We start from the raw sequence: 20,501 nt of genomic DNA on the forward strand, positions 1-20,501 counted from the left end.
GCAGGCAGAATATACGTTCACCCCATCTGATTCATTTCAGATACCACTAGAGAATACGGCTCGGAAATATGTGTAAGGGAGAGACATATTCGGGCACATCAGGTGCCATAGCTGCTTTTAATGATTGTAAGCAATAGCAATAGAACAGGAGTTTATTAAATATTGGTGGTCCAAATGAACCACGGAGTTTCTATGATTAGATAACTGGTTTTCTAGATGGAACTAGGAGCTAAGTCCTGGCAGGAGAGACACAGGAGACCTTTTCTCTGGAAGGAGAAAAAGAATTAAGCTTCCTCCTGAGGTTAAGTAAGTACTGACTTAAATATAGCATTATTTCGCACCATTGATAAGAAAAGTACAGGGACAAGGACATACCTTTTATCTTATGGAACAAAACCATACAGGGTTGATGATGTCATTTTAATCAGGTTCATCTCCATAAAGAGATGGTAAGTCACAAGTTCAGACGATCAAGGATCAAATCAGTCCTTGCATGAAAAAAAAAAGTGTATATTAGAGATATCTGCTCTGTGGGAATATAGCAGACTTTGAGCTGCTTTCTGGGAAGGAACTGTTCCTTGGCAGGGGACTGATTCCTGCAAGATTCAGTAACTTGAAACAATTTTTGAAGACACAGTTCCCAGTCAAGCTATATAGAAGCAGATGTGATCTGAGATGACACTGGCTAAGATAATTTACCTTGCTAATAGCACATAGATTTTCCCTCTGTTGTCTAGAATATAATTTGACACATCACTGATCATATATAGAATCTGTCTCACAACTCCTAGTTCTTTCTGCACACCTAGAGGCCCAGGTTGTGTCTTTCCATCCATCCTCATGCACCAGAGTGCACAAGACTGTCAGCTGCAAAAGCAAGTGTGATTTCTCACAGCTACATCTGCTCCCCGGTGCAGCCTCCTATTTCAGGTGTGAAAAAATTCTTTATTTTTTCCCTATGGAGCTGTATGTTGCCCATTCCCTGCTTTGCTTTACTCTCAGATGTGTTTTTCCAGGCATTGGATGAGGTTCCACTATTCTCCGTGGCGCTACTTCAGAATCACACCCGTGTCCTCGATGCCGGCTGCGCTGCTCCTCGGCGTGCCGGGGAGGAAAGCCGAGCGATCCGGAGTCCGGGTTGCCACAGTAACCCTTGCTCGACCGCCTTGCACTTCTCCATCAGGAAACCCTTTCCTGCTACAAACACGCAGCTCCGGGCATGTGACAAGGGCGGATTGGGTTCATGGTGTGGCTACTGATTACCAAGAATCAACGAAGAGGATCGTTACAGGAGCATTTTCATGTTCTGAGCCTTCCTGCAACTTCAGACCCACTCCGGCACATCCAGAGGAAGGTAAGTCTGCGGGGAGCGGGAGCTCTTTGCATCCAGACATGGCTCCATGCTCCGTTTTTTCCGTTTCTTTTCCCGACTGGCACTCCTGAGCTGTGTGGAGGGAACACATTGTCATCTCCAATGTATATTATTCCTGTGATGCCTGTTGCTGCACTATAATGAATACGTGTTGTCTGAAGCCGTCGTCGTTTTTTTCTTTTCTTTCTTTTTTCTTTCCCTTTCTGTCACTGTAACGCTCCGTTTCTTACTCTTCACTGAGATAAAAGGTTTCCCTCCCACTTCCCTACAGAAAAAAAAAATCCAAGTAGAGGGAATGACAGGACTCGTGTAATTACTTCCTCATGTTGCATGTTTCTAGGCTGACTGCCTGAGTCAGAGCTCATCCTAATTCCCACCGAAGGCCAGGGAAGCCTCTTCACTGAAACTGCGATTTTATTTTGGAAGAGCCTGCACCAGGCCCAAAGTGCAGCCCATGGAAGTAGCATCACTCTCTGATCCCCCAGGGAATTAGCACAATTTAACATTTTAATCCTGGAGTTTTCATCACTGGAAAGTAAAGGGCAGCTGCTAACGAATGGCTGTTGCTGCTGCTGCTTTAGGCCCCTGCACAAAGATTTTTATTCTTAAGTTATTGTGTGTCATCCCTTTGAGATGCGTCATCCCTTTGAGATCCATCATCCCTTTGAAATATTTTTTATCCTGCTTTATATCCCAGGCCCAGAAAAATTGCAAGTGTTTAATAAGTACCTCTCTACTCTCCCAGATGTGAGCTCACCCAAGGAACTGGAGAGGGTTAAATGAAGCTCCATTTTTCCCTGCAGTAAGCATGCACATCTATGCCTCTCCCTTAGCCTGTACACTGGTTGCTTTTCTGGGAATATTTTAAAAATTATTTTAAAAATTCTTGCTAGTCATATTGATGATAGTGACAGAGACCGTTGAATTCCTCCTCCTCTCTATGCAGGTCAGATATAAATTGGTAGAACTACGTGTGCCAAGTTCTCAAGATATTTTGTATATTTATCTATCAAAAGCACATATTTTTTTCAGATGAAAGGCAAATTATTGGCTAATAAAGGATGTTTCATGTCAAGTTTTGCAAGGAGCTCAACAAAAGGGCACTTTCCTTCCCTGCATGGGGAAGTGAACTGCCTCATTTCAGAGCAGCTGCCAATAACAGTGAAAGCAGGGTGAAATTCAGCAGAATTATTAAATGCTTCGTGTTTTGTGCACAATCCCCAGCACTGGCCCAGGTCTCCTCTGAGGCAGGATACCTGCTTCTTAATGCAAGTCCCACAGTGTCACCCAGGGGTGGCAGAAGCATGAGGGCACCCAGGCCTCCTCCCTTGATCATGCCCTGATGCTTCTCACTTCAGAAGTCATGATACACAGCAAAATAAAGCTGGATGTATGAATGTATTTTTCATCAAAGCACTTACCTAGGATTTTTTTTTTTTTGCTTCAATCCTTCTGCAAGATATATCCATTCAGGTAGAAAAGCCGATTGTTCCCCTTGTAATGGGATTTAAATGAATTATGACCACTTATATTTAAAAGATTTATGTCGAAACCCGCAGGACTGAAAGGCCCAGAAGACCAAAGCTGTCTCCTAGGCCTGCATTAATATACTTTGCTCTGGCTTGTGTGAAAACCTCCTATTGGCACTGGCTGTAGATAAGCCAAGGATGTAATTTTTGACTCTCACTAGTCCTAAGGAATATTCCTCGGATGCTGAAGTCACTAAAATTGAGACTTGGTCTCTTCCTCACTGAAGAAAAGCCCAAGAAAAATCCAGCAGAAAAATCCCTTCTATAATCCTGCAGGCAAAAGTCCCCATGTCATCCTTTAGCAGGCGAAGGGGAGCACAAGTGACTGATGTGTTAGATAGAAATCGCAAAGATACGTGGCCACAGCTACAGCTCACAGGTATAATTACACAAAGAGGCCAATTCATATAAAGCATGAGAAAGCCCCACTATTATGAAGATGTTTATAGGCTATGAATATTATTTACTGCTCTTACTTGCCTGAGATCAGCTTTCCTCTATTAAAAGCCCTTTAGCGACGGTAGGACAGAGCCTGCCCTATCCTTCCTTTCCGGTTGCTCAGACTTCAGAACATGGCAGAAGCTCCAAAGCTTGGATTTTCCCAAGAATCGCTGTTAGCCAGAAGCAGCTCTGCCTCTGAAGGTGGATGAGAGAAGGACTCAGTGCAAAATTAAATGCTGCTGGCCGCCGAGAGCTCCAACTCAGAGCGAACGGCTCCAAAACTACCTGGGGTTGCAGCAATACAGTCTGCAGAGCTGAGATGCAACGTCATTAAACCAGACCTGCCATTTCTTCTTGCATTTGGGAGATAGAGGATGCCATCAGATTTAGTAAAAGCAAATAAACCATCACAAATCAGCATTTGAATGAAACCTACTTAATTATTACTAATACGAAAGAATCCAGCGTTCCAGTATATATATATAAGTATATATATAAGTATATATATGTATTCCAGTATATATATAAGAATGAATGAGACTAAGCTTGGGAAAAAGCAAAGTTTGCAGAGCCCTTCATATTCACGCTGCACAGGCACTACCTCTTGGCCAGCGTCTTCAAGCCAGTGGCATCCTATTTCTGGGGGATTTCTGGGCAAAGATCAAAGATGACACGCTGTTGTCTCATTTTTCTCTCCGATTTTGTGCAACTTGGGGTAGCAAAGAAATGCACGTGAATTCCCTGGAGCAAACCAGGCAAAGGCAGCAGTGCTGCGGATCCTGTGCCTGCTGCTGGGGCCCGGGGGTGCAGGTTTCCACGTGGCTGCGCAGAAATCCCGCTGCCTCCTGGAGAAAGTGGGAAAATCCTGCTCCCATTTAAATGCCTTGCAAGATTTCCTGCATTCCCCAACAACCAAGAACCAAATACCTTGGAAAAATACCTGTTATCTTTATGCACACAGCTAGCTATGGAAATGGAAAAGGCCCTTTTTGCCGCTGCAGGAAGCATTCGCTCCGGACGGTGCTGCCGTGAGGAGGGTTTTGCTGGCTCACTCCCGGGTGTGCTCGCTCCACCCTTTTTTTTTTTTTTTTCCCTTTCAGCTTTTGCAATCTGACAGAGGAAAGCGAAAGCAAGTTGAGGGAAAAGTCATTCCCGAGAAGATACCGAGCTGGAGAGCAGCTCCTGGTCCCTGGACAGCACCCATGCTGCTCGCTTTAGCCTAAAAAAACAAACCTCACACAAACCCAGGGGAGACACTTGCTGTTGAACCGATCTGCAGGTAAGATCCTTTCTTAAAGGCAGCGTTTCTGATAGCTGTGCCCTTCCTAAAGAGGAAGCTGAACTCGTGCTAAGGCGAAACGCTGCGGAAAATGGCTTGATTGCCTAAGAGCAGAGCAAGGCAGGTGCTGGGTGCAGCAGATCTGCTGGGTTAATGCCAGGTTATCAGTCCCCAGCAGGTCTGGCTTGGGTGGCAGCTGACATTTCAGATACTGCTGCTTGGGAGAGCCTACAAAACCACTGTAAGAGGTGGATGGGCAGACGAAAAAACCCTGCACCAACAAGGCTCTGCCTTTAAGAAGGAATAAATACATATTTTTCCACCCTACAAGGAAAGAGGTCATGTCGGGTGAGGCTGGTTTAAAGTCTCACGGGATAAGGGCCAGTGCGTCTCAAAAGAAAAACCACCGATAAAAATAGATAAAGTTGTGGTTCTGCTGCTGTGGGGAGAAGCTTGGAGGGCTGCCAAAAGGCGAGTGAAGCAAAACCCCAGTGAAGCAGCTGGCGGGCTGCAAAGTGCAGATGTGTTTGTGGCCCTGGGGCAATCACTGCCGATTTCTGCACGTTTGGGAAGCGTGCAGAAACTGGCAACACTTTGTGCTGCTGCCCGGAAATGGCACGGAGGGAACTTTTGCATTTTTGTTGCTTTTGATACATACTGCAAGCATCTGTGCAAAATTCCCAGGCAATTTGGTGCAGGCCATTTGCACTATATGGATAATTTACAGATGAGGAAGGTCCTTCTGAGCAAGGTCCTTCTGTCACTTCCAACACAAGCTGCTATAGATATATATATGTATATATTTTCCACCTTTTTTTTCAGAGGGAATATGGACATCAAAGAATATTTTGCCAGAATTTCCTACCGGGGTGCCTATGACAAGCCAGACCTGGATACCTTAACGGCGATATTCCAGCACCACATCCGTGCGGTGCCTTTTGAGAACCTCAGCATCCACTGCGGGGAGCACGTGGAGCTGGACCTGGAGCCAGTGTACCACAAGATCGTGCGGAAGAACCGCGGGGGCTGGTGCATGGAAAACAACCACCTCTTGTCTTGGGCCCTGAAGACCCTCGGCTACGATGTCACCCTGTTGGGATCGAAAGTTTATGTCCCTGAGAATAACACGTACGCTGATGAAATCGACCACCTTCTCCTCAAAGTGGTCCTTCAAGGCAAGTCCTACATCGTGGATGGTGGTTTTGGGATGTCCTACCAGCTCTGGCAGCCCATGGAGCTCATTGCAGGCAAGGACCAGCCTCAGATGCCCGGCATCTTTCGCTTTGTGGAGGAAGATGGGATCTGGTACCTGGAGAAGGTGAAAAGGAAGCAGTATGTCCCCAACCAAAGCGTTGCGACTTCTCACAACGTGGATGAAGAAATTTGCCGGCGGGTTTATCTCTTCACCCTGCAGCCACGAGACATCGAGGAGTTCAGACCCCGCAACGAGCACCTGCAGACGGCGCCGGATTCCCTCTTCGTCACCAAGTCCATCTGCAGCCTGCAGACCACCGATGGCATCCGCGCGTTGGTCGGGTGTAAACTCACGGAGATGACATACAACTATAAGGATAACATGGATCTGGTGGAAATCAGAATCCTTACGGATGAAGAAATAGAGAAAACACTCAAAGAGAAATTCAACATAACGCTAGATAAGAAACTTGTAGCCGTCAATACTAGCAAGTTGTCTCTGTTTTAACACACTGCCCGATTTAATTCAATACAGTGATACTAAATACCATCTTTCCCCTATTTTTGACAAATGCTAAAGGTTAGGCTTCCCCTTTCCATCTATGCCAGCGTAAGGCAGAACATATTAGCATGAATCTAGAAAAGAAATTGATTTTCATAAGCGTTCCTGTATGTCTCCCTAGTTCAGGAACAGATAATTTCCTCCTGCTCAATCAAATTGCTCCTGTTCTGCTCCAGCATAGCTGGAAGGGGGCTTTGCCTGCTCCCTTTCCCTTCCATCGCTTAAGGGCCTTCCCCACTAGCGCTGGTGGGGCAACATATCTCTTTCCTTATTACTTTGCACTGCCACTTGAGGAAAATCATATCTGCATCTTAAATGACTACCATATTCTTTTTGGAATTTAATAGCTGGAAAAACAAAGATGTTCAGTGCTCACTTTGCCACTGCAAGCCCAAGTCTGTCCTCTTTTGGTGTTTTGCATCCCTCCATGCAGTAAGCACGCAGCTCCGTGCTTGGGACATGCATGGTGAATACCTACAGCGTGGGTATTTATGGCCTAAAACTGATGGTTGGAAACATTAGGAGAAAATTCAGTCTCATTTCTGACGTAACATCACTCCCGTTCTCTCCGTGATGTATCCAAAAAGCATCAATTCTGGGGCTCTCTTTGGATCCGAAGCATCTCCCACACAGTTCGCTTGCTCAATCCAGCAGCAGGCAGCTGGGAATACATCCTCCGCTCACGGGGTGCTCTTGCTGCTCTGAATATTGCTGCACATTAATTTTACTGGGGCTGAATTCAAATTCATGCACAGAAGGATTTTTTTTTTTCCAAAACACATGCCTTCTAATGAATATGTGTTTGCAGTGATGCTAATTATATTGATATAAGGAGAAAGGATAAATCTTAATCAGATACCTAAAGGCTAACATTTTTAGTACAAGAAATTACTCAAATGTAATCATATTGCCCTTTGAGATGATGCTTGGTGTTGCTTTATGTACAAATCACAGAAGCATTACAACTATGCACTTACTTATAATTAAGTAAATTACAATCCAATAAAAAAATCAAGTATTGTGAACTATAAGTATTCATCTGTTTTTTTTTCCCCCAAACTACAATTTCTTCCAAAGTAAAAATTCACAACGATTCTTCATTAATCACTGCAGTTGTCCTGATTATGTTTTGTAGATAAGGCTTTTAAAAATACAATAGCCACACTGTCCCTTTTTTATTTTGTTATGCAATGTACGTGGCTTTCTATAAGAAGCAATTTACGTGCTAGTTAACAAAAGGTGCTGCTATTCTGCCTGCTCAGAATGTATTTCCCTGAGATAAGTCCCCCTAATCCCCCTCCTCCTGGCACCAAACACACCCCTATGTGCTTAACTGCATGGACAATAGTCACTTAAAGCTGAGGACAGGACGAAATGAACTGGTAGTGGTGACCCTTGTTGCTCCAGGGACCTGCTGAGGACAGGGCTGTAGCCACTCTCAAAAGTTGCTCCCCAAACTGCATTTCTCTCTTGTCCCCCTGAAGGGTTTTGGTTCTCCCTCAGCACGATGGGAGGCTTCAGCCCACTCAATACTCCAGGCTCTTTGGGGACGGGCTCATCTTCCAGCTCTTTTTACAGCACTAACACGATGAATTGCATTCCTATTTCTTTCTTTTTTCCATACATGATGCTGTTACAAATAAAATAATCAAGCCATCACAACAGAAAAGTCTGTAAAAGAGGAAAATACCTCTTCTTTCTGTCTCTGCTGGAGGCTGAGCCTCCTTTGCCAGGCAGGAAAAGGGAGCCTGGAGCTTTAAGAGCAGAGTTCCCAGTGCAAGCATTCCTGGGAACTTCGGAGCAGCCCAGCACACAAAGTCGGATGCTCACTGCCTGCAGGGTAAGTGCCCAAGGGCCTGGTTTTTGGATCCCTCTTGCTAAAAGGGCGAGAGGTGGCTTGGAGGACCCTGTGACATTCCCCTGCATCGCCAGTGCTCAGCCCGTGTTTGCAAGGGAGGAATGACCGCGCCAGGGTCAGTGCCTCGGGCTGCAGCACGAGGACAATGTCCAGGTGCAAAGAGCAACTGCCCGAGACTTATACTATCCCGATTCCGCTGAGCCAGGATGTATGGAAAACCTGACTCGTGCCTCAGGTGCAACACAGGTTAAAAATCAAACAAATTGCACAGGCGCGTTGGAGGGAAGCCTTTCCTGGGCGTCCCTGGAGAATCCTCACAGCGAGGAGCCCTTTCTGCTACTCATCCTCGTTACGAGGAGACGCCGATACCCCAGGGACGACTGCAGACAGGCAGAACTAATATCTGTGTCTCAGTACCACCGCGCTGAGCCTGGGAACGTGCATGAGAGCTGGGCAAAACTGTGTGAGTGAAAAGAGGCGTCATGGAGCTTGGGATGTCGGAGTCCAGCTGGGCACGGCCGCGGGAGGGAGACGTGTCCATCCCGTCGTGCAGAATTCCTGCCAAGGGGAGCGAGGGGACGTGGGAGGGAAGGCTTCCTGCCAGCACCGTTACCGGGGAGACCCTGCCTGTCCCGAAAGAGACGGGGGAAAGAAAAGCACAAAATGCAGAATCAAAGACTCATTAATGTGGGTCCCTTTGGTTCTTTTGAAGCCTAGATGCTTATTTCTGATTCTCTTAGTGGGACAGCCCTCCATTGGGTTACATTTTTGCTGCATTTTTTGCATCATGCAGCCTGAATCCTGTTCCCGTCAGCAAGAGCAAGTGAGTTACGGCCTGACTTTTGGGGTGAAAGTCTAGAGATTGGGTCCTCTGACAGGCCAGGGTGGGTGTTTCCACCCCTCTGTTCCAGGAAAGCTTCCCCGCTGGCGCAGCGGCCGGCACCGGATCCAGCTGAATTCCCGGGTGATCCCGCTGGAGCAGCTGGGCCCATGCTGAGGCGCCGAGCGGGAAACTCATTTCTCCCACATAATCTGCGCCAGGCACTTTTCAGAAAATCCTCCCAGGGGACATGGAATCAGTTTCAAGGAGCAAGAAATCCTCAGGCTTTTCAGAAATTAATACAGACTTTAGCAGATTGTGAGCGGTTCTGAGAAATAAAAAAAAAAAGAAATCTTTGTGTGGAAAAAATGCCAAATTAAATCTATATTAAGGGCAAAACAAATAATCACAGATACCACATGATTAGAAATGGTATCGGGTGCCTTTTGCATCTGGGCCACACAATCTGTAGCAAAGGTGAGTTACTTTCTGCTCATGAAGACACATGAGAAGGGGTATAACACAAAATACACCCAATCTGAGCTCCAACTGCAACCTTTGCTTTGTGAAAGACAAAGCAGAAAACCACATAATACGCCTTGAATATGTTCTTTATAATTATCAGTTTTTATGACCCTTGAATTAGAAAAATTAACAATCTTCCCCTTCTACACCAACAGCCAAGGTCAAAGTACCGTGCAAACTCAACAGGGAAACTAAAGAGATTAATAAAACAACAATCTACTTCACACGAGAGCTTGTCTGAAACGATGACACACAGAGGAGTTAATCCCCGTTAGCTAAAGCCGTGCATATAAACCCTTCTAGTTAAATTATATGTGATAAGTGAAGAATTGCTGCCCTGTTACTCTAAGGACAAACAGTAAGAAATTGTTGCAACTTCTATCACAGGACAGTCTAACAACTTGTCCATAGACCTGTTGTTTGTCACCTTTATAATTATTTTGTCACTGGTCGTCACACCAAAAACAAAATCTGCTGTGCCAAGTGCTACTGGTGCCTGCAACACAGACAGTGACTTGGGCTGAAGAAATTTTTGGAGAGATAAGGCAGTATTCTCACCTGCTCCTTCTCTCTCTCTCTTTTTTAAAAATAACAAATACAGATGATACTGTCAGCTCTAAACTATTTTCACCCCCTATCAAGGGCAGAGGTTTCTTTCAAATACAAGGCAAAAGCACAAGGTATCTTTGCAGGCCGGTTAACCGGTGCTGCAGAAATAGGAAGGAGTCCCTCGAGAGCCTTCACAGTAACCTGCTCTTTTTCTGCTCACACAGGCAAAATGAACATTCAAGAATATTTTTCAAGAATTTCTTATGATGGGTCCCATAAGGATGCAGACTTGAAAACCTTAACAGCCATCTTCCAGCACCACATCCGCGCGATTCCCTTTGAAAACCTCAGCATGCACTGCGGAGAGAGCATTTATCTGGATTTAGAGCGTACATACAATAAGATCGTGAGAAAGAAACGGGGTGGATGGTGCCTGGAAAACAACTACCTTTTATTTTGGGCTTTGCAAAGAATAGGGTACGATGTCTGTATTCTTGGAGGCAACAGTTACAATCCAGCAGAGAGAACATATAAGGCTGACATGGATCATGTCCTGCTAAAGGTAGTGATCGATGGCAAGTCCTACATTGTAGACAGTGGTTTTGGTGGTACCTATCAAATGTGGCAGCCAGTGCTGCTGGTTTCTGGGCAGGATCAGCCTCAGGTTCCTGGCATCTTCCGCTTGACGGAGGACAACGGTACCTGGTACTTGGAGAAAATAAAAAGGAAGCATTGCATTACAGATCAAAGTGACCCTTCAGCTGATAATCCAGGAATGAAGGAGATTAGAAAAATGCATTCATTCACTCTTGAGCCACGAGATATGAATGACTTCCAGGAGCTAAACTGGATCCTACAGACATCTGATAACTTACTTCATAAAAAGTCAATCTGCACTCTCCAGACCACTGATGGGGTTTGTAACCTAGTTGGATGGACCTTCACTGAGGTGAAGTACAACTACATGGAGGACATGGACATGGTGAAGATCACTACTCTTACAGACGAAGAGGTCGAGAAGACGCTGAAAGACACATTCAATATAATCTTAGAGAATAAACTTAAACCAGTAAACATTCGTGGCTTGCCACCTAATTTAGCTGATATGGTGTGATCTAACACCAACCCTGTACAAGATGGATCCTTAAATACTCAATATAAAAAATTCTAAAAATAACATTAATAATATATTAAGCTGATTCTAAAGTTGAGCTGTTCAGATGGTAAATTTAAGTATTTCCTTAATCATTTGGCTATGTCCGTTTCATTTTTTTTTCTTAAACTTGTTAGGAGAAGCTGTATTACCATTTTGCATAAGAGATCTCTGAAGTTTCTTGCATTATTTCCCACCTTCTCAACATAGTTTTACAAATTATTTACTTTCTTCAACAGTTTGCAAATGATTTTGACCTCTAAATAAACCATAGGAAATGAAAGAGGGCAAGTCTTTCTTAAAACAAACCACTATGTAGGTGCTGTTTAGATTATATTGAAAAAAAGTTGAATGAGTTGAGTTTTAACACCCAATTTCAAACCAACTTAAAATGAGCTAGTCATGCAATGGCACTTACAAAAAAAATGCTCTTAAGAGTGCTCAATTTTAGTTACTTTCAGTGTGTTTTTCTGTTTCTCTGAAATATAAACAAAGCCAACAAGACATGAAGCTCTTCAACAGTTCTTAAAAAAATCATGGATTTAGAATCAAAAATGTGAACAAACAAAATTAGACCAACCTTTGAAAATGTGTAGTCTAGACATTTCAAGGCCTTATTTCCTCAGATGGCAACATTGCAGACAAAAAGCTTATTACAAAGGCTACAAGGAGTGATGCAAGAGAAAACCTGAGCAGTTAGGACATACTGCCAGCATGATTTCAGCACGTGGAGACTTTCAGTCATGAAAAGCAGAGCCTTTGCATTTGTGCCCCCCTCCAGTCAGCCTGGCTCGGGGCTTGGAAGTGAGCCCTGCATTGGAAACCCGGCCATGCCATGGGGATGGATCTTGCAGAGGGACCAACACTGGCCCTTATTTGAAGTGTGTGTGAATCAGTCATGCTCACTGTGGAGATGGTTGATGCACCTAAAACTCCAGTGCTTCCCAGATGCAGCCCAACTTGCCCTTCACCTCCTCAACGGGACCTGACCCTCTTGCTTTCCATCTCCAACAAAGACTGTAAAACTTGAAAGGGAGAGATCCAATATGTCAAAGACCAAGTTTTAGAGAGGAAACACATTATTTGCTTCATTTCATATGCAACACTGTACAAATAAATAGTTAGCATGGCATTCATTATATGAGAACATGACAAAATGACCAGCTGGTGCAGTGGAAGCTTTGAGAAGACTGAAAAGTTGGGGGAGCAAAAGTAGCCTGCAACACCTAGGCAACACAGGGCACCCCCAAGCAAAGAAAACACCAACCTCCACTGCAACGTCCCGGTCATCAAATAACATTAAATTATTCATGAAAACTGCTGAGCCATTTTTTGAAGATCTGCTGAAATTATTTTACAGAGAAAACCAGTGCAATCTGGTCTTAACCAGCAAAAGACACAAACCTTGCTTAATTGAGAAGAAACAAAGTTTAATTTGCTCATGGATCAGTGAAGCCCGAAAAAAAAATGTGCATGCATTTTGGGTGGACTCTGCCCTTTCTTGTAACTTAAGTTTCAGGAGTGCAGGACGGGAAGACAGAATTCAAGAGGAAGACAGAGCTTGCAAGTTATATCTACTGCCTGTAATCCCAGAAATAAACAATCCAACAGCTGAATACATAAATTAATAAAGGTCCATTGAGAGGTAAGTTTCTTTGATTAAAAAAATAAAGATAACAAATTGGTTTATTTATGGGGAATAAATCTGAGCAAAATTTCATTTAGGGAAAGATATTATAAAAATAAGTGGGGGATAGAACTAAAATAATGACTGCTAAATATGGGCTCTTAAAGAAGGCAAAACAATAACAATACAATTTCAATTCTTCTGTCTACCTGCTCTTCAGAAGGCAATTCACTTGTCCAGCAGAGAGATGCATTTATTTAGATTTACCGGCGCGTGTAAATTTGGAACTACAGCCTGTTCTAGGAAGTATTTTGTAAATATATCTTTAACTTTATTTAAAAGTATTGCAAATGCAAAGGAAGCAAAGAGAAAAAAAAATAATCAGTACATTTTGCTTTCTTTACAGTCAAAAGCAACTTAAAAATGAAGCTAGTAGACTGTGTTTTGCCTGCTCCACAAAGCCTGTGTACTAGCTGCGTTAGGATAGAATAGATATATATATTTTTAATAGAATTGCTGATTGTGTGTACAGTCATGGTATGGAGGTGCTAGCGGTAAATATTTTTTGCATTAACAAACATCTTTATTTGTACATTTAGAAACAGGCCTTGAAGGTTCTGCTGATGCTGCCTTTCCCTGTGTAAATCATAGTCGCATCTGTGGAATTATCTTTTCAGTATCTAGCTTTTCATCTGATCTGTTCACAATTCAAAAGAACGGTAGCTTTCATCTCCTAGCAGTTAAGATCTAATGCTGATCATGTTACGGAGCTGTAGAGAGAAACCACAAGCAATATAAAATCAAGAACTTACATTATGCTGGTATGATCAGGCCTTACTTTTTACCATGCAGAACGTGGCCAGGTAGCTTTGGGTAGAATTAGACCCTGCAAACCAAAAAGGAGAGGGAGAAGGATATTTTGTTCCATCTTATCCAACTCATCAAAGTTGGGTGTCACCATGGACAAAAGGTTTTAATTTTGGCCAATCTTTTTTTGGGAAAAAAAAAAAAAAGCATTCCGTGGAATGCTGGAAGCTTATTTTCTTCCTAACAAATATTACCTTAGAATATCCACCAACACACCTAAATAACACTGAACACGATAGTCTCATAGAAGATAACATACCATATTTGATGAGCTCTCCATTGACTTTGGGCAGCTGCTTCTGGAACGCACATACGCACATCACAAATCCATCACTGAAAATCATCCCGAGAAACCCTGGCTGGAAGGAAACATTCAGCATTTCAGTGCTGAATTTATTTGAACACAATCGACTTCCCGAGTCGCTAATACCAAGCGTCTGAAGCTTAGCTTGCTGTATGCACAAAAGATTTCCAAGTAGCTTTCTGAATTGTCAAGAAGTTAAATATTTGCAGTAACTCTGAACCGCTGAAATGGTTACTGCTGTCTTCACAAAGGTCCAAGTGTTCAAAACACGTCATGTCAAGCTCCCTATCCTAGCAGGCAATCTACAGTAAACATTTACAACAGGATCTATGCAGAGCCCTATGGATCATACAGCCTGCAGGGATGGCCAACACCCTGATAGATCTCTGGGAAATGTAGACACTTCTGGGAAAGCCAAGATTTCCATTGACATTGAGAGGCAGAAAAATAAGTTGACTAGCTCCTCAGGTAGCCATCTGGCCCAGGAGCTGTGTTCCCAGCAGAGATGGGCATTGCTAGCAGGGGGGAAGACCATGAAGCCACTGAACAAGGTTGTTCTCAGAGCCTGCTTCGGCAGGAGTAAATGAGGTTTTATGAAAGACCCAGAGCAGAGAGCAGTAAACCATCCCCTTCCCTCTTGTAGAGCACCTGAAATAGAGACATTCTTTTTGTCTTTTAGATTACTCATCTTATATGAATCGTGAGTAACGATTCATGCAGAATAATTATTGCAACACCAAAATGAGTTAGGGTAACACTCAGAGCAGACGAGGGCCTCAGCGGTGGGTGACTTTTGCAAAGGTCAGTGGTTTTTCCTCTTTCAGTTATAAATATCTGAATAAAACTTAACACATCACAAAATGTGCAGGGAGTACCATTTTCTACTTTTTGTAAGAGAAGTAACAGAGACATGTAGGGAATGAACCATTCATTTATGATCACATAGATCAGTGGCAGACTCATGAAAGGAACATGTGAATCCTGGCTCAAATTATTCTCCCTCCAGCTGCTAGACAACCCTGCTCCCTGCACAGCTACACCTTTCATTGAAAAGTGGATTTAGCCTTTTTTTTCATGAAAGCTTCTGAGCATTCCCTAGTGAGATCTTATATTTCTTCCTAAGCCTGCAGTTACAATGCAAATACAGCAAATCCCTGTTACACAGACCTTGCATATCAAGCGGCAGTTGCATCAACTGTTTGCCATCGGGATGACTCTAAGGTAAAAAGCAAACCCTCACATGCACTACTCTTCTTTGCTCTTAGAACTGTTTGATATGAATATTTGTTGCTTTTAAAAACTGCTCTGATGAGGTTCAGTAAGTTGAAGCGTCTCTGCTGGCAATATCCTGGGCAGTTCTTCCCAGTATCATAAATCATTGATGTAAAGAAACAAAATCAAAAAAACATTTCTTTCCTTTACAGGAAACATGAACCTTGAAGAGTATTTTGCGAGAACTGGTTATAACGGTTCCCTTGAAAAACAAGATTTGGAAACCTTAACTGATATATTCCAGCACCACATCCGCGCTGTTCCATTTGAAAACCTCAGCATCCACTGCGGGGAGAAAATTACTTTGGAGCTGGAGCACGTTTATAACAAAATTGTGAGGAAGAAGCGTGGTGGCTGGTGCATGGAAAACAACCAGCTCTTGGGCTGGGTCCTGAAGAGCCTGGGATATGATGCCAGTTTTCTGGGAGCATATGTATTCAATCCACACCAAAACACGTATGCCAACATCATGACCCACCTGCTCGTAAAGGTAGTGATTGATGGCAAGGCCTATATTGTTGACGGAGGCTTTGGTGTGTCCTATCAGATGTGGCAGCCGATGGAGCTCATGTCTGGGAAAGACCAGCCCCAGGCTCCTGGCGTCTTTCGCTTCACGGAAAAAAACGCCATCTGGTACCTGGAAAAAGTGCGACGGAAACAATATATCCCCGATCAACATTTCTCTAGTTCTGACCTTTTAGAGAAAAAAGAGTGTCGGAAGGTTTATATGTTCAGTCTTGAGCCACGGACGGTGGAAGATTTCCGTTTCCAGTGCACGTACCTTCAGACGTCTCCCGACTCCCTGTTCACAAGGAAGTCCATCTGCACCCTCCAGACCACCGAGGGCTTCCGAGCGCTAATTGGGTGGACGCTCACTGAGACCACGTACAATTACAAGGAAAATACGGATCTGGTGGAATTCGTAATGCTTGAGGACGAAGAGGTGGAAAAGACACTGAAAGAGAAATTCAATGTAACTCTAGATAAAAAGCTTGTGCCAATTAATGTCAAAGGATATTACACAATTTAGATTACTGGAAAAAACCTATGCTAATTTACAGTATTTTCCATGGTTTGCCCAATCACTACTGCAAGATTACAGGATTCCCTTGCAGGCAATTGAAGGAAAAATACATTAATGCCAGATTAAAGTGAAGAAATCAGGGATATCACACTCTTCTGCCAGGTAGACAGAATTATTTGCTGTGAAATGACTGAAGTTCAATTTTTGGCAGAAAAGTAGACATTGATTTGTATCTGGTCATAAACTCGGGCAAGAAACATGTCTGGGGAATTCTGGAGTGCCTATAGCACATATAAAGAGTAAGAATTATTAATTTTGATATGCTGCCAACATTTTTTATGGTTATTATGAGAAAAAAAATCTGTGAGCATTTAGACAACAACATACACATTTAAAATTTCACTTTTCACAACATCTAGCCACTCATCTCATTTCCCTATCTTTCAAGTGGGTATAACAATACTGTCACCTTTGAACATCACATTTCAGGAGGCACAGAGCTCCTCAACCAAAACACGTCGGGAAAAGATTATTTGCGTGTCCATCCCTTTGTTATTACCATAGCAAACTAAGTAACTTTTGGTATGTATGTATTTTTTCTAAGATGCAAACTGCAGCCATCCTACAAAAGAAAATCATCCTATTCCAGAGTGAATCAGAATACACTGCTTAAATGTGAGTCTCAAACGGCTCAAATTTATTTCTATCCCAAATGGGGTGGGAATTTCATATTTTTACTGTTGCAAGTTATTGCATGTATGCTGCAAGTTATTGTACATATAACGAAGGTGGAATAATAACACTAAGCCAACTATACCCTTAACTGCTACACTGCCATCTCTTTGTGTATAACAAATTTGGAATTCTATATGGATACTGCACACGAATCCTGGGAAGCGCAGCAGCTTTAGGGTCACAAATAAATTTCTTCGTTTTTAAGAAGCCAGTCAAATTGAAAGCAATCTTTTTCTTTCCAATTATTTCACAATCACAGTTCCCCATCTTAACCAAATTGTCATCACATCCTTCCACGCTTCTCTGCAAAATGCTCAAGCAAAGAAACCACTGAAAAAGCAGAAGCATTCTCAAAGCATGTAAAAAAAAATAAAGGCAGAAACACTGAAAAACACACTTTATTTTCTTCTTCTTTTCTTCTTTTCCATCTACTCTAACCCTGAGTGTGGTTAAAAATTTATCCCACTGATCAGTGTAGCTTTTTGTTCAAAGACATGATCTGATCAGAAATCTCACAAATGCTGTAAACGTGTATTTGAAAATAAAAAGTAAACCCATAAGAACTGCTGTAAATACAGAACTTCCCATAATGGCACAATCCTGGCACGCTTGGTTTGCTACATAAGTAAGGGCTGTGCAATTGAGCAGCCTGATCGACCGGGCAGCCCTCCTCACCGTGAAATTCTTGGGCTGAACAGGCTGGTGTGATGCAAGTCCAATGGAAATGTTGGAGATAAGTTCCTACGGGTTACAGCAGCTCATGGGCTGAGGAAGAGGATGGCTGGGGATGAGGATCCCTCGTAGCTCTCATTTCTATATGGTGAGAGCCCAACGTGGGCACGCTGCGGTCGGGCAAGCCCCAAGAGCGAGGGCAGGAGCTGAAGCTGCTGTGGGGGCAGCTGGTTATGGTGGGGAGCACACGTGTGTCCTGGGACACAGGAGCTGAGGGGGAACTATGAGGGACACGAGGAGGAAAGAGCTTCCTGGAGTAAGAACCAAGTTCTTCTGTCAGTGGAACTAAGGAACCTGGCTTTGTAAGTTGTGCTACCACTGTCTCATATTAAGGCCTCAGAAAGGTTTCTACTTTCTAAATCGTTGACACAATGAAGTGTTCCCCAAGACCGTGAGGAACATTAGGACTTCAGAAACATTAGGACTTCAGAAACACCCATCGTGTCCACTTTAGCTGGCAGAAATTCCCACCTGTGTTCTCCCAGGTCAGCGAATCTCTTCTACGCGTTGCTTTGTGGCGCGACCACCCCTAGCACTCAGGCCAAACACCAACAGAGCAGTTCCTTTGTGTCCATGCTTGCCTGGGGATGCTGGGGCTGTGGTGCTGAGGACTTCTTGGGGAGAGGTCTACAGGTTCATGTTGGCATTATTATCCGTGACAGCAAAGACACCGGATACCCCCTTCTAGTATTCAGCTCTTACTATAAATCTAAAGAGCTGGAGATGATTCAAGCTTCAACTCTTCTCTAAGTCAATCTTTCATAATCACTTTCTGAAGAGATTTTTCCTCTAGACGTAACAAATATAACCAGGTCCTTCACTGCGCAGCATGAGACCACACGAAGGAACGTCAACACATACAGATGGGAAGTTTCACAGTTCAGCTAAGCCTCCCCAAAAGCTGATAAAAGCAAAAGTTGCTAAGGTGTGAATGCTAGGCCCAAAACGTCTCAAAGGTAGAGACAGAAATGATGTAAAAACAAACAAATAAAAAGAAGAGGCATCACAGCCTCTCATCACATCTCTCTCCAAGAAATGAGATCCTGAACTATTGTGCTGTTTTAGTTGCAGACTGTTACTCAAATGGAGAAAAACAAACAATTTGAACCCCTGACCTAGGACTTTTGTAATTCCAAATGCAATTTAAAAGCTTGCTATTCTAATTAAAACAGAGAAAGACAATTTCCTTTTAATTCTGAATTCTGGATTAGATTGCATTAGTTTTAATAGCAAATGGATGTTCAGATCCCATTGATGGCTTTGCATAATCCCACACTAACTGCCCATTACAAACACACACAGAGGCAATGCCCAGTGGAAAATGAGAGCCATTTGCTTTTGTTAAACAAATTGTTAAATTGTATAATGAGTATCTTATTAAGAAAGAGACAGCAAAAGAAACACGGTTCAAACTCCATGGTACTACACATTTCTCCCCCACTAAAAGAACCAAAGTTTAATTAGCTCATGCATTACTAAAGGGAGGATAGGGGTTGGCTCACTTCAGTTGGACTTCGCTCCTGTGGTTTTTAAGATCCAAAACTAAGATGAATGGAAATAACAAGAAAAATCAACAGGAAAGATGAAGGTGTTTAATATTTGCACATTCCCAACACTAGGACTTACAAGAACAAAAAAAAAAGAACCTTGTGCCTGTCAAAAGAAGGAACAAAACTCCTGACAAGAGACACACTTACCTGTAACATTGAACTACAGTGACTACAACACACACCTATCTTCGTTCAGTCTAAGGGATACAGCAATATAACAGGCACAAACACTTCTGGTGCCAGATGCTTAACTTTAACCAATAAATTCTCAAGGTAGCCAATTTATTTAGGGAAAATGCTGACTACTTAGTCCAATTCACTTCTATTCTCAAGGAAGTAATGCTTTTGATTTAGAAACATGGCTATGCAGGATTTATAATTCTACAGCTTGGGAAGTTGTCCATGAAAATGGCATTTGAGACTACATCAGAGCCAAGAAAGCTTGAGTTAAGGCTTGCATTATAAATATTTCACTGATACACTCGTAGCCTGGTTACAGTACAGACTTTATACAAATGAACATTTCTGTCTTCCTACCTTGTACGTTTCTTCTAGGATACGAGAGCCAGACTTAAAATATATCATATATATATATATATATATGTATATATATATATATGTAAGCATGCAGTTATATGGTTGGAGATATAAGTGGGTATTTCAGAAGGTCCTATCACTTACCTGAACACTTGCTTTTAAAGATACCTTTAAAAATGTAATGTAGACAGATTTTTAGTTTTGTCTTGCTCACAATAACATACTTTGAAGGATGCTTTTAGAACTGCATTTTACAAACTCCATAAGCAAAAAGGGATTGTGTTGAAACTTGGTAGTTGGGTCTCAGAGTAGCATTTCACCAGCTCACCTGTCACCTAATCAGAACTCAGGCATGCAGATTTGTAGACAATAAACCAACATCTGTCATTTCTTTATAGTTGGTGTTGGGCCTGTTTAGGAAATAGCAGAATCACCCTTTCTCCTCCCCAAACTCCTAGAAGGATAGATAAAGAGCTTGCTCAGCACATGCCCTGACCCAGGTACAATCTCATACATATTTAGGCACAGCCATTCTCCAGGGAATTAAACTGGGGACCACTGTATGGCAGAA

At 42.9% G+C, this 20,501-nt stretch overlaps 3 protein-coding genes across 3 annotated transcripts; all 3 read left to right on the forward strand.

The window, feature by feature from the left end:
* Positions 1-5,438: 5,438 nt before the first annotated feature.
* LOC104567370 (arylamine N-acetyltransferase, pineal gland isozyme NAT-3) lies at positions 5,439-6,377 on the forward strand. Its single transcript, XM_010214180.2, has one exon. It carries the CDS (start codon positions 5,451-5,453, stop codon positions 6,321-6,323), a length of 873 nt encoding a protein of 290 aa, XP_010212482.2. The 5' UTR covers positions 5,439-5,450; the 3' UTR covers positions 6,324-6,377.
* A 3,527-nt stretch (positions 6,378-9,904) lies between these two features.
* On the forward strand, positions 9,905-11,263 carry LOC104567369 (arylamine N-acetyltransferase, liver isozyme). The gene is made up of 2 exons (XM_010214178.2): positions 9,905-9,938; positions 10,354-11,263. Exon 2 carries the CDS (start codon positions 10,359-10,361, stop codon positions 11,241-11,243), a length of 885 nt encoding a protein of 294 aa, XP_010212480.1. The 5' UTR covers positions 9,905-9,938; positions 10,354-10,358; the 3' UTR covers positions 11,244-11,263.
* A 1,108-nt stretch (positions 11,264-12,371) lies between these two features.
* LOC104567368 (arylamine N-acetyltransferase, pineal gland isozyme NAT-10) lies at positions 12,372-16,966 on the forward strand. Its single transcript, XM_088529056.1, has 2 exons — positions 12,372-12,927; positions 15,505-16,966. Exon 2 carries the CDS (start codon positions 15,510-15,512, stop codon positions 16,380-16,382), a length of 873 nt encoding a protein of 290 aa, XP_088385182.1. The 5' UTR covers positions 12,372-12,927; positions 15,505-15,509; the 3' UTR covers positions 16,383-16,966.
* The last annotated feature ends 3,535 nt before the right edge of the window (positions 16,967-20,501 follow it).

This window comes from Tinamus guttatus, unplaced genomic scaffold (genome assembly GCF_059628265.1).
Source record: "Tinamus guttatus ecotype Peru unplaced genomic scaffold, ASM5962826v1 Tinamus_guttatus_pri_ptg000323l, whole genome shotgun sequence".
Lineage (NCBI taxonomy): Eukaryota > Metazoa > Chordata > Aves > Tinamiformes > Tinamidae > Tinamus > Tinamus guttatus.